This window comes from Hypanus sabinus, chromosome 10 (assembly GCF_030144855.1).
Source record: "Hypanus sabinus isolate sHypSab1 chromosome 10, sHypSab1.hap1, whole genome shotgun sequence".
In the NCBI taxonomy this organism is placed as follows: domain Eukaryota; kingdom Metazoa; phylum Chordata; class Chondrichthyes; order Myliobatiformes; family Dasyatidae; genus Hypanus; species Hypanus sabinus.
In genome coordinates this window covers 90,846,479-90,860,416 of record NC_082715.1, presented here as the reverse complement: position 1 = coordinate 90,860,416, position 13,938 = coordinate 90,846,479, and the positions used below count along the sequence as shown (strand labels likewise).

Here is a 13,938-nt window from a genome sequence, read left to right as displayed (position 1 = left end):
TAAATATTTCACCTTTTACCCTTAACCTGTGACCTCTAGTTCTAGTCCCACTCAACCTCAGTGGAAAAAGCCTGCTTGCATTTACCCTATCTACATATATCACTCAATTTTGTATACCTCTATCAAATCTTCTATTGTTCTCCTAAATTCCAGGAAATAAAATCCTAACGTTTTTAACCTTGACCTATAATTCAGGTCTTTAAGTCCTGGAAACACCTTCTAAAATTTTCCACTGCATTCTTTCAAACTTATTGATATCTTTCCGGTAGGCAGGTGTCCGACAATGGACACAGTTAGGCCTCACCAACGTCTTACACAACTTCAGCATAAAATTCCAACTCCAGTACTCAATACTTTGATTTCTGAAGGCCAATGTGCCAAAATAGCTCTTTAAGACCCAGTCTATCTGTGACTCTACTTTCAAAGAAGGGGAATGGGAACTGGAGTGAAAGGGCTGAGGATGGGACAGTTGGTGTACAAGTCGATGCAGTGTGTAATGAGACTGTGAGGAAAGATAGGTAGATGATAGGGCAAAATTCCAAGCAGTGGGATGAATTGAAGTGTAATTTGAGAGCAAAATAAAAGGATGATGAATACAGGACTGAAAATATTGAATGCACACAATATATGGAATAAGGTAGATGATCTTGTAGCATAGTTAGAAATTGCCAGATATGACGTTGTGGGCATCGCTGTTGTGGCTGAAAGCAGATCATAATTAGGAGCTAGATATCCAAGGATACACCTTGGATGAGCCCTTGATGAGCCTCTGAACAGTAGCCAAGGTGTAGAATATAAATTACAATGGGACATAGATAAGGCATGTAAAAAGGACCATGTTACAATAATCATGGGGGTTTTCAATATGCAGGCAATTTGGAAAAGTCAGATTGGTGCTGGATCCCAGGAGAGAGAATTGTGAAATATCTACAAGATGACTTTCTAGTGCAGCTTTTGCTTGAGCCCTCAATGGGAAAAACAATTATGGTTTTGTTTTGTGTAATGAATCATTATTGATTAGGGAGCTTAAGGTAAAGGAATCCTTAGAAGTAAGTAATCATAATATAGAAACATAGAAAACCTACAACACAATACAGGCCCTTCAGCCCACAAAGTTGTGCGGAACATGTCCCTACCTTAGAAATTACTAGGCTTATCCATAGTCCTCTATTTTTAGCTCCATGTACCTGTTCAAAAGTCTCTTAAAAGACCCTATCGTATCTGCCTCCATGACCGTTGTCGGCAGCCCATTCTACACACTGACCACTCTCTGCGTAAAAAAAATCTTACCCCTAACATCTCCGCTGTACCTACTCCCCAGCACCTTAAACCTGCGCCCTCTTGTGGCAACCATTTCAGCCCTGGGAAAAAGCCTCTGACTATCCACATGATCAATGCCTCTCAATATGATAGAATTCACCCTGCAGTTTGAAAGGGAGAAGATGTCAGATATATCAGTATTACACTGGACTAAAGGGGATTACAGCGGCATGAGAGGGAAGCTGGCCAAAGTTGATTGGAATCAGAGATCACAGCAGAACAGTAATGGCTAGAGTTTCTGGGGCAATTCAGAAAGTAGAGGATAGATAAATCCTGAAGATGAAGTATTCTAAAGGGAGGATGAGAGTACCATGGTTGACAAGGGAAGTCAAAGACAGCAATAAAGCAGAAGAGAGGGAGTATAATAATGCAAAATCTAGTGGGAAGTTAAAGGATTGGGAAGTTCTTAAAAACAACAGAAGGGAAGAAATACAGCCATAAGAAAAGATAAAACATAAAGGTAAACTTGTCAATAATATAAAGAGGATACCATAAGTATTTTTTTAGATACAGGTAGTCCCTGAGTTACGAACAACTGACTTACGGACAACTCGTACTTACGAACCGAGATAGGAGAACACCGTCTACCATTTTAAGTTGGATTGTGATGCTCTCTGCCATTTTAAGTCGTTGCCGTTGACACTGTGTTGAGTGGTTAACTTTGTATTTGGCTTAAATTTTTTTTAGTAAGATTCACCCTGACCCCGCCCGTTCCGGTCAGCTGGTGCACAGTCAGATCAACACCGGGCTAGAGAATGGAGGTTCCCAAGTTCGATTTAGTGACAGTCCGCTCCCGTGCTGGGTTGATGTCGATCCAGTGACTCCCGTGCCATCTGTGCTGGGTTAATGTTGAGCTCACAACTCGACCTTGTAAAAAAAAAACACTGCCACCTCCAGTTTAAATCCCACGCGGAATATTGTGAAGGATCAAATACCCAAACCCAGCACAGCCCCCACTTGTCCCATTTAACCTGTCTCAGTGCAGTTTCAGTTTAGGACCTGGGGAGTTCAGTGCAGTGGTCCTTAGGACCCAGCGGACCTTGGGAGCTGGCGCAGGTCAGGACCCGCTGCCTGCAGTGTTTCTGTTCCATTGATGGGAAGCAATCGCGATTGAAAATAAAGTGGAAATAATAAAGCATTTGGTAAGAGGTGAAATGTCATCAGTTATTGGAAAAGAGTTAGGCTACAGTCGGTCAACGATTGGAACAATTTTAAAGGATAATGGATAAAGTGAGAATAATGGAGCATGTGAAAGGCTGTGCCCTGATGAAAGCTACAATTATTACTAAACAACACAGTGGTTTAATTATTGGAATACTTATGTTTCTTAAGTGTTTTATATGCATAGAAAGGTAAAATATATACTATATACTAAGACAAACATTTGACTGATGCTAAATAATACCGGATGTACTTGTTCCAACTTACTACAAATCTGACTTAAGGAGGGACTCAGGAATGGAACTCGTACATAACCCGGGGATTGCCTGTACTGTATATAAAGAGTAAAGGAGAGGTGAAATTGGACAGCTGGAAAATGATGCTGGAGTGGTAGTAATGGGATGACAAACATTGCAGACAAACTGAATAAATATTTTGCATCATTCTTCACTGTGGGAAATGCTAGCAGTATGCCAGAAGATTTGAGAGTGTTGGGGGCAGAAGTGAATGTAGTTGCTATTACCAAAGAAAAGGTGCTTGGGAAGCTTAAAAGTCTGAAAGTAGATAAGGCAGCTGGTCCAGATGGACTACACACCAGGGTTCTGAAAGAGGTAGCTGAAGATATTGTGGAGGCATTAGCAATGATCTTTTAAGTATCACCAGATTCTGGAATGGTTCTGAAGGACTTGAAAATTGCAAATGAGATGAGAACAGATGAGGAGGAATTTCATTAGCCAGAGAGTGGTGAATCTGTGGAATTCACTATCACACACAGCTGTGGAGGCCAAATCATTGGGTATATTTAAAGCAAGGGTTCTTGATTAGTCACCGTAAGAGAGGTTGCAGGAAGAAGGCAGGAGATTAGGATTGAGATGGATAATAATTCAGCCATAATGGAATGTCAAGCAAATTTGATGCGCCAAATGGCCTAATTCTGCTCTTGTGTGTAAGGGGTTTCTTCTTTATGTTACTGCGTATGTTAATTAAACTGGCTTCTTGGTTATTCTAAATGCTGAGAAGACTCTCTCGCTGCCGTTTGTTTTGGTTATTCTATTGATAAGAGAGCGAATGAACCAATGGGTATCCATGTTATTCTTCTTTTGGGGTGATAGGCTCTCTGGGACAGCATATGCTGGCTGGGAAACAGGAGTTTTGGCGGGGAGTTGGAGGGGAGATCGAGAGGAAGACAGACGTGCTGGGAGTGCTCTGGTCGATCACTTCGGGTGGCCTCGAGCTATGAGTCGTAGGGTCGGAGCGGATCAAGGGAAGAAGGAAGCTCCAACTGTGTGTGCACGAAGAAACTGAACTTTGATAAGTGTGGTGCCTTTTTTTGTTTCCGTTCATTCCTTTTTGTATTGTATCTTTATTAATCTCATAGTTCAAGTAAGATTTATAAAGTGTAATTTGTAAAATGTACATTGTGTGCTGGCTGATGATTGATGTTTGAGGCCATATCAGGTGGCTTTGCACAGCAAATGACGCAACTGTGAGGTAATGTTGGGCGGGGGACGGGATCTCCCCTAGATACGTACGAGCTGATATAGCTGAACGTTACATGTGTCTCATGATATTCCCAGATCTCTCTGTTCTACTCCACTCCACTCCACAGCGCTCCTATAGCTCAATAACCGGTAACATTAAAAATAAAGCTGTTGAAGAAGAATGAATATTAAAAGAAGAAATTTAAAAACCTTTGTCCCTACCAGTCCACAACAGTATTAACCTTCAAAATTACCCACCCCATAAAAATCCCAAAGCCCTCTACAAGTTCAGAATGCGATTAAGCACTCCCCACCTGCCTAGAGGAACTAGGTCCAACAAATTAAAGTTTGTCCTGGAAGAATACTGTGCTCATGCTGTTGTGTTCAGCATATATACATCGCTCACACTGCCACCTTCAGGAAATGCACTTCATTCACATGTCAGATTCAGAAAGGGTACGTCGTTCATGGTGCTGATATTAAGAAATTCAAACTATTCACAGTGCTATACGCACAAAACGCGACTCCCTCTTGCCATTGGATTTGTGCCTTGCCAGCCTCTAGGAAGTGCACCACACTCTTGAGGCAGGATTCAACAGTTGCATTTCACTTGTATTGCTGGCTTCAGGAAATGCACTTCACGCTCACTGCCAGGTTGAAGATCCAAACAAAACCCACGTTGTGATTCGACAACAAGCATCACTCACACTGCTGTGTTTGAGAAGTGTGCATTATACACACAATCTAGCTCAAGAAACCCACATTACTCATACTGCTGCATTCTGGAAAAGCCCATCACTTGCACTGTTGGGTTCAAGAAATAAGGATGTAAATCTATGAAAGTACACAGGCAGTTTGGGTACGTTTTAATTGGCCATTGCATTGAATTTAATACATCTTTCAATTTGAAAGAAACATTAGTTAGACCACATTTGGAATACTTTTTTGCAGTTCTGTTCATCGTACTGCAAGGGTGTCATAATGACTGAGATGATGCAGAGAGCTTCACCAGGACGTTACCTGATACAGATTGTTTTAGTTGTAAGGTGAGATTGGATAGGCTGTGCTTGTTTTCCCTGGTGTGGTGAAGAAAGACCTGAGGTATACAAAGTTTTGAGGAGGGCAGATATAAGGAATCTTTTTCCCATTGAGGTGTGTCTAAGTCAAGAAAGCTGAATGTGAGAGGCAGGATCTGAGGTAGAACATTTTCACACAGTGTTGTTGAAATCTGGAATGTGCTCCCTGAGATGGTGGTAGAGGTAGATATACTTGCAACAATCTATACAAGAACTTGAAATGTGAGTGTATAGAGGGCTATGGACCTAATTTAGCCACATGTGATTAGCATAAATGGGTGCAGAGATAGCAGGCTGAAGGGCCTGTTTCTGTGCTGTACAATTCTGTGCTGATTAGGGCATTGCGCACACTGTTAGGTTCAGGGAATTTATATTATCCACATGGCTGGATTTGATATACCTGTTTTACTTATGCTACCAGATTCAAGAAAAGCACATCTCTTAATTGCCTTGTCTACAGTTGGTGTCACTGATGTAGTGGAGGCAGTATAATGAGGACTGAATTCAAGAGACAAGGAGGAAAGTATAAATCTTTGACTCTTCTGGAAGGGCTGTGTAGGTCCTTGACCACACCTCCTCCCAACTTGTCTCTTATAAAGTCTGCAACTCTAACACAATGCCTTTTTCCTCAGTTTTCCTTTTTTCACTGCATCTGTTTTTAAGATAGGGCTTTCCACTTTAGGACTATTGAAATGTGTTCCTTTTTCAGGAAATGTAGCTTCCCCCTGTTACAGTTTATAGAGTTGTGCTCCTCCACTTTGGTTAATTTAGTAACATTCTTAAACTAATTCACAATATTTTCAGAAATCTTGAATATTTTACAAACCTTAAAAATGTTAGCCTGTTAAATGTGTCATACCGGCAGATGATCTGAGAATGATCCCAGGAATGAAAATGTTAATATATGAGGAGTATTTAATGGCTCTGGACCAGTATTAGCTGAAGTTTAGAAGAATGAGAGGAATCTCATTGAAACTTATCAAATATTGAAAGTCCTGGATAGAATGGACATGGAGAAGAAGTTTCTGATAGTGGGAGAGTCTAGGATCAGAGGGCATAGTCTCCGAATACAAGCACATCCCTTCAGAAAAAAGAGGAATTTCTTTAGCCAAATGGTGGTGAATCTATGGAATACATTGCCACAGACGGCAAAGGTTGATAGTGCTTTATTAGTAAGGGTGTCAAAGGTGAAGTGGGAGAAAGCAGGAAAATGGGGTTTAAGGAATAATACATCAGCTGTGATAGAATGGCAGAGTAGCTTGTTGGGTCAAATGGCCTAATTCTGCACCTATGTCTTCTGGTCTTATTGAAGGGTTAGGTGAATATTTTCAGAACATAGGACTTGAACATGGCCTCTAAAATCTGGAATTGACAATGGAGAACAATATTTAAACTGCAAGAATGTTCACATACTTATAGGACTGCTGCTTATTTATTGTATGGCTACTCTGACTTGCAGAAGTGACCTAAGTAGTACTTCGTAAAAAAAAATTAAATCACATCAAAATAAATGGAAGACTCATTTTGGTGTGAATATTGAAGAGAATGTCTGTATAGAAACTATACAGATCCAACAATACATGGGATAAATTCAGTGTAGTTCTAAGCTACATAGAGCAGGCAGTCATCCGATCAATCCAGAATCTCTTTTGGTTGACCAAGAGGTAGGAAACTCATGTCTGACCCTGATAAGCTAATATGCCCTAGCAAAGTTTGCAAAAATACTAAGTTTACAATGGGAAGGCTATGCAATTGATTTCATTGATAATTTCCTTTGAAACCAATGATCCTGACTGAACTCTATCTGAGTGCTTATTGAATGAGCTGAGTTGTTCCTGTATGTGATTGTGGAGGCAATCAAGTTTTACACATTCAAAAAATCAGCACTCTACAGGCACCCTCATGAAGAATTTTCACTTCATAAATGTGTGTGTTAAAAGCAACAGATATTCTCAGGAGGGAGACAAATAAACTTCTCTATTTGCTACTTCGATGAAAAAGCAGAATATATGTTCTCATATTGTAAGAAATTACATTAATTTTGATATTCAGTTAACTAGTTAAGCTTGGTTTTTTGCAGTGTTTAAGTGGACTGTATCCCTCTTGGTGGTCTTTGGAAACAAATCAACAAATATTAGGAGTGAGAGCTGCATACTACATTTTAAATTTTGCATGCATTTTAAATTACTCCAAACCAATTCCAGTACCGTTTGCACAGTTAAGTTGTGTATAAAGCCCACTCATTGAATATTAAAGATTGTTCATTTAAATTTTTTTAAAAATTTGATTTGGAATAAAATGTGATTTTAAAATCCACTGGCTCATTTGTAATTGTGTTTGTCTGTTTCTCCCTTTATAGTCTTTAGAATTGTTAGTTTGTTACATGTGTGCAGCAAATTGTCTTTGTCTGCATCCCTTTATGTCTATCTCTTGTGATCCGAGGGATGTGAGGCACTTGCAGGTAAGTGAGCCTTCAACCCAAAGCAAACTATCTGAAAATAGAACAAAAAATCTGAAAGCTCTAAAATTTTTGTGTTAGCTCCCATTAAAATGATGTTGCTGATAAAGGAGAGAACGTGTGTTTGGTGATGGAGGATGTGGGCAAGGTTCAAAATGAGCACTTTGTGACGTTATTTACTAAGGAGAAGGATGTGGAAGATTGCAAGATCAGTGTGCTAATAAGGCATTATAAGATGAATAAGGAGCTGGTGCTAGGTTTCTTAGACGACATTAAGATGGATAAATCCCCACTACATGATGTAGTATACCTCAGGTTATTGAGAGAGGCAAGAGATAAGATTACCAGGGCCTAGACCAAGATGTTCATGTCCATTCTAGCCACAGGCAAGGTCCCAAAGGACTGATGAGTAGTTGATGTTGTTCTGTTTTTGAAGAAGGAAAATATCACCAGTAGGGGAGCTACTGGAATGGATTCTAAGGGATTGGATTTATGAACATTTGGAAAACCATTGCCTAATTAAGAACAGCCAGCATGGTTTTGTGCAGGCAAGTTGTCTCCTACTAACTTGTTTGAGTTTTTCAATAAGGTGACAAACATGATTCATGAAGGTTAAGCTTTGGAGTTTTTTCAACCTGGATTTTAGTAAGGTGATTGACAAGGTTCTTCTTGAAGTTCACCTAGTAGAATATGATGTATGTATTTCATAGTGACTTGCCTATTTGGATTCAGAATTGGTGCCCTGCTGGGATCGATACTGTGACCACTACTTATATATAAATGAGTTATTAGGGTGGGTTACTAAGCGTGCAGATGATACAAGCATTGTGGATATTGTAGACAATGGTCAAAGTTTACAGCAAGAGATAAATCAGTTGCAGATATGGGTGGCAAAATGGCTGATGGAGTTTAATTCCAGCCAAAAGTGAAGTGTTGCAGTTTGTCAGAACAAATGTAAAGGGACAGTATGCCATTAATGACAAGACCCATAACAGTGTTGATGTACCTCCTTTGGACTTTGGAGTCCAAATCCATAGCTCTCTGAAAGTGACTGCACAGATTGATAAAGCTATTATGAATGCTTGCCTTTATTAGTCATTGCATTGAGTTCAAGAATTAGGAAGTTATGTTTCAGCTTCATAAAACTCTAGTTAGTCTGCATCAGGAATATTGCATTTGGTTCTGATTGCCCCCGTTTTGGGAAGTATGTGGAGGGTTTGGAGAGGATGAGAAGAGGTTTTCCAAAATGGTGCCATGGCTAGAGGGCAGGTGCTTTAAGGAGAGTTTGGCTAAACTTGGGTCACTTTCTTTGAAGTGGTAGAGGGGAGTCCTGATAGAAATTTATAAGATTATGAGAAGCATAGACAACTGTTATCTTTTTCCCAGGGTTGAAATAATTAACAGAGGCATGCATTTAAGTGAGACAGGGTATTTTCAAAGGTTGTGTACAGGGCAATTTTTTTTTAAAAAAACATAGTCGGAGGTGGGTGCCTGGAAAGTGCTCCTAGAGTGGAGGCATACAATAGAGATGTTTAAGAGGCCATTAGTCAGTGATATGGGTATTGTATACACAGAAGGGATTAATTAAGTTAGGCATTTAATTACTAGTTCAACACAACATTATGGGTTGAAGGGCCTGTACTGTACTGTTCTATGTTCCATGTTCTATAGAATCAGTGCTATATATCGTCAAACCTGCATCCATCACAAGATTTGCACTTAGATATAATGTATTTGTTAGTATATGCAGTGTGTGTTTTGTTCATGCATCTTCAAATACATGTACGTATTTGAAGTACATGTAATTCTTTATGTTTCCTGTTGCATTCTGTGGTGTTTTTAATTAAATCTTTGTAAAAGCAAAATATGAAGCTTGTCGTCCAGAAAATAGCTTTCATTTAAATTAATCATGCATTCAAAATAGATACATTTTTGAATTCAGCCCAGAAGAGACCAGCAGAAGGGATACTGTTTCTTCAGCTCAGTACAACATGCAGTACAGTATATCCTGTAACAAGATTACAAAGGATAAAATAATAATACAAACTATGACTTTTATAGCTTATCCCAATGGAATGAATTGCCATCAAGACCAACGAAGAGACTCAGCAAGAGGTATTCTTCTCCAGATTTGGACCAGTATGTTTTGTTTTATCCATTCTACATTTTACAAAGTTGTGTTCATAATACTTTGTGCAAGAAATACAGTATTTAAGGACTTAAAAGAAGCCTTGTTAATTGCTTAAATTATTTAACTGATTTCATTGGTACTGCTATTTCACAGTAAAACAGTCAAATGAGACATTAATTATGAGCTCCTTAATTTTGATTACTGCTGTAAATTATTAGGTAGTTGGTATTAAAATAGATACTTGTATAACATTATTTGAACTTAGAGATTCTAGTTTCTTTCTTTTCAGTGGTGTGGTACATGCATTTTTGTATGTGATATGGGCAACTTGTTGTTGTAGGGCTCTGGCTGTGTGGCTGTGAACTCCCAGGTCATTCAGAGATCAATCTCAGAATTGCCCAGAATATTACAATCAAATTTTACAGAGGGAAAAAATTAGTGATGAAGCTGATTGCAAATTTTGCATGAAATTGCTGCATTCAGTGAAGCGATATTGAAAAAGCAGTTGGTATAATGTCAGTAAGGTAAACTGAGTAATATGACATCCAGTTTACTTGTGACTAAGCCAAGTATGTGGGTCATCACCATTCAATTCAGAAATGAACAACACAGGATAAAAAAAAAGACATCAGAAACTAAACAGTAAAATAGGTACAAATGAAATGTTGAAATAGGGAAGGTATATAGGTAAGCAAATTTTGCTAAAAGATTAAAATTAGGGATCAGTTTGTAGAATATTATATTTAAAACTATCTTTCATCAGGTTCTCATATTCCCATTGTATCATTATATAATATTAAAAGTACTCTAAAAGAGTTACATAACACTTCAGCACAGAAACAGGCCCTTCAGCTCAGCTTATCAGTGTTGATCCATTAATCTACCTTGTCCCAATGACTTGCACCCAGACCATTGTCCTCTATACCCCTCCCCTACACATACCTATCCAAATTTTTCTTAAATATTGAAATCGAACCCACATCCAACACTTGCGCTGGCCACTCATTTCAATTCTCACTGCCCTCTGAGTGATGAAGTTCCCCATCAGGTCCCTCTTAAACATTTCACCTTTCATCCTTAACCCATGACCTCTAGTTGTAGTCTCACCCAACCTCAGTGAAAAAAGCCTGCTTGTAATTACCTTTATATACTCATCATAATTTTTTATACCTCTATCAAATCTTCCATGTTCTAGGGAACAAGGGAACAACCTTATTCTGCCTTTACCTATAATGCTGGTCCTCAAGTCCAGGTAACATTCTTCTAAATTTTTTCTGTACTCTTTCAACCTAATTTATACATTTCCTGTAGGTTGGTGATCAAAACTGCACACAATACTTTAAATTATGCCTCACCAATATCTTATACAACTTCAACACAACATAACATCTCCTGTACTCAGTACATTAATTCATGAAGGCTAATGTGCCAAAAGATTTCTTTATGACCCTATCTACCTGCAACACCTTTTTCAAGGAATTATGGATTTGTATTCACAGATCCCTCTGTTCTACCACACTTCTCAGTGCCCTATTGCTCACCATGTAAATCCTGCCCTTATTTGTCCTCTTAAAGTACACCTCACACTTGACTGTGTTAAATTACATCTGCCAGAATACAGCCCATTTTTAAAGTTGATCCAAATGCCACTGCAAAATTTGATAGTCTTCCTCACTGTCCACTGCACCCCTAATTTTGGTGTCATCTGCAAATTTGCAGATCCCCTTTACCACATTATCATCTGGATCATTGATATAGATGACAAGCAGCAATGGTCCCGGCACCGAACCCTGTGGCACACTACTAGTCACAGGTCTCCAGTCAGAAGTAACCATCTACTAACACTCTCTGGCTTCTCCCTTGAAGCTAATGTCTAATCCAATTTACTACTTCATCTTCAATGCCAGATGAATGAACCTTCTTGATCAATTTCCCATGCAGGGCATTGTCAAATGCCTTGTTAAAGTCCATGTGGACAACATCCACTGCTTTGACTTTTTCAGCTTAGCTGGTAACTCCCTCAAAAAACTCAGTAAGGTTAGTTCAAGATGACCTACCATGCACAAAGCCTTGTTGACTGTCACTAATCACTCTCAGTCCAACCAAGTACCTATATATCCAGTCCCTTACAATACCATTCAATAACTTTCCCACTACTGATTTTAGGCTCACAGGCCAATAATTTCCTATCTTATTCCTAGAGCCTTTCTTGAACAATAGACAATATTAGCTATCCTTCAATCATTTGGCACCATACCCGTGGCTGACAATGTTTTACACCTCTCTGCTAGAGCCCCTACAATTTCTGCACTAGCCTGCCACAGGATCCAAGTGAACACATTGTCTTGCCCTGGGGATTTATTTACCCTAATTTGCCTCATGGCAGCTCCTCCTCCATAATCTGTATTGGGTCCATGACCTCACTGCTGTTTTTCCTCATTTCTATAGACTCTGTGTCCATCTCCTGAATAAATATAGCTGCAAAAAATCTGTTTAAGATTCCCCCCCCCCCCCCATCTCTTTCGGCTCCACACGTAGATTATCACTCTGATCTTTCAAAGGAACAATTTTGTCCTTTGCTATCCTTTTGCTCTTAAAGTATTTGTAGACTCCCTTGGGATTCTCCTTCACCTTGTCTGCTAGAGCAACCTCGTGCCTTCTTTCAGCCCTTTTAATTTCCTGCTTAAGTGTCCTCTAGCATTTCTTATAGTCCTCAAGTACTTCATTTGTTCCTACCTGCCTATACCTGCTATACAACATTTTTCTTAACCAAGGCCTCAATATCTTTAAAAAACCAAGGTTTCCTAAACATGTTGTTCTTGCCCTTTTATTCTGAAAGAAACATATGAAATGTGCACTCACAAAATTTCACTTTTAAAGCCCTTCTACTTCCCAAGTACACCTTTGCCAGAAAACAAACTATAACAATCCACACTTGCCAGATTCTTTTTGACCTATCAAAAGTGTCTTTACTCCAAATTCGAATCTCAACCCAAGGACCAGTCCTATCGTTTTCCATAATTACCTTGAAATAAATGACACTATGATCACTAAATGCAAAGTGTTCCCCTACAAAAACCTCTCTCACCTCCCCTGTCTCATTCCCTAATAACTCATATCACACTCTGTCCAATTGGGAGTCTATGAAACTTTTCTGAATGCATTTGACGAATTCTTTCCTATCAACAATAGGAGTCCCAGTCAATATGAAGAAAGTTAAAAGCACCTACCATCACAATGTTAAATTTTTTACAGCAGTCTGAGTTCTCTCTACAAATTTGCTGTGCTAAGTCTGCAGACTTTTGGGTGGTCTATAATATAATCCTAATAACGTGGTCATACTTTTCTGATTTTTCAATTCCATCCATAAAGCCTCACTAGACGAGCTCTCCAGTCTGTTCTGTCTGAGCACTACTGTGACATTTTCCCTAACTTGTAACACCACCCCTCCCACTTTATCAAATCTAAAACAACAAAACCCTGGAAATTGAGCTGCCAGTCCTGCTGCTCCTGCAACCAAGTCTCACTAATGGTTACAATGTCATAATTCTATGGCTGATCCATGTCCTAACTTAATCTGTCTTTCCAGCAATACCCCTTGCACTTAAATATATGCAGCTCAGAACGCAAGTCTCAGCATGCTCGACCTGACTTTATATGTAGGCTTAACAACATATTTCTCCACAACCACTCCACTACAGTATCTGTTCTGGCACTTTGGTTTCTACCCCCTTATAACTCTAGTTTAAACTTTCATAACACCTTCCTCACATGGAGCACCAGCAAACCATCCTCCTTGGATATTAGTTCCCCTCCAGTTCAGGTGCAAACCATCCCTTCTGTACAGTTCCCACCTTCCTCTCCTTAAAAGAGAGCTCAATGATCCAAAGATGGTTCTCCTGCACCAAGTGTTAAACTATATGATCTTCCTATTTCTGGCCTCACTCGCATGTGGCGTGGGTAGCAATCCTGAGATCACAACCCTGGAAGTCCTGTCCTCCCTGAACCCATTTTGCAGGACCTCAACACCAGTCTTATCCGTGTCATTAGTACCTATATGGAGCATGACCTCTGGCTGTCACCCTCCCACTTAAGAATATTGTAGACTCGATCCAGGATGTCCTTAACCCTGGCACCTGGGAGGCAACACACCAGAGCCAGACCTCTTCTAGGTCATCCTCTCAATAGCACAGTATCCAAAATTTTATACCTATTGTTGAGGAGAACAGCCGCAGGGATACTCTTCAGTGGCTGCCTATCCCCTTTCCCCCTCCTGAAGGTCACCCAGTTACCTGTGTCCTGTACCTTGTG

At 39.6% G+C, this 13,938-nt stretch overlaps 1 protein-coding gene across 12 annotated transcripts in view; it reads left to right on the top strand.

Moving 5' to 3' along the window:
- The window catches only part of LOC132400854 (regulating synaptic membrane exocytosis protein 1-like), a 554,853-nt gene that overhangs the window by 207,280 nt on the left and 333,635 nt on the right, over window positions 1-13,938 (top strand). For 10 of the 12 annotated variants that reach the window (XM_059982306.1, XM_059982308.1, XM_059982307.1 and 7 more), the window contains one exon: window positions 9,558-9,635. The exons of the other annotated variants lie outside the window; for them this stretch is intronic. In XM_059982306.1, the coding sequence (XP_059838289.1) occupies window positions 9,558-9,635 (78 nt within the window). The remainder of the gene's footprint in view (window positions 1-9,557; window positions 9,636-13,938) is intronic. 12 annotated transcript variants of the gene reach the window in all.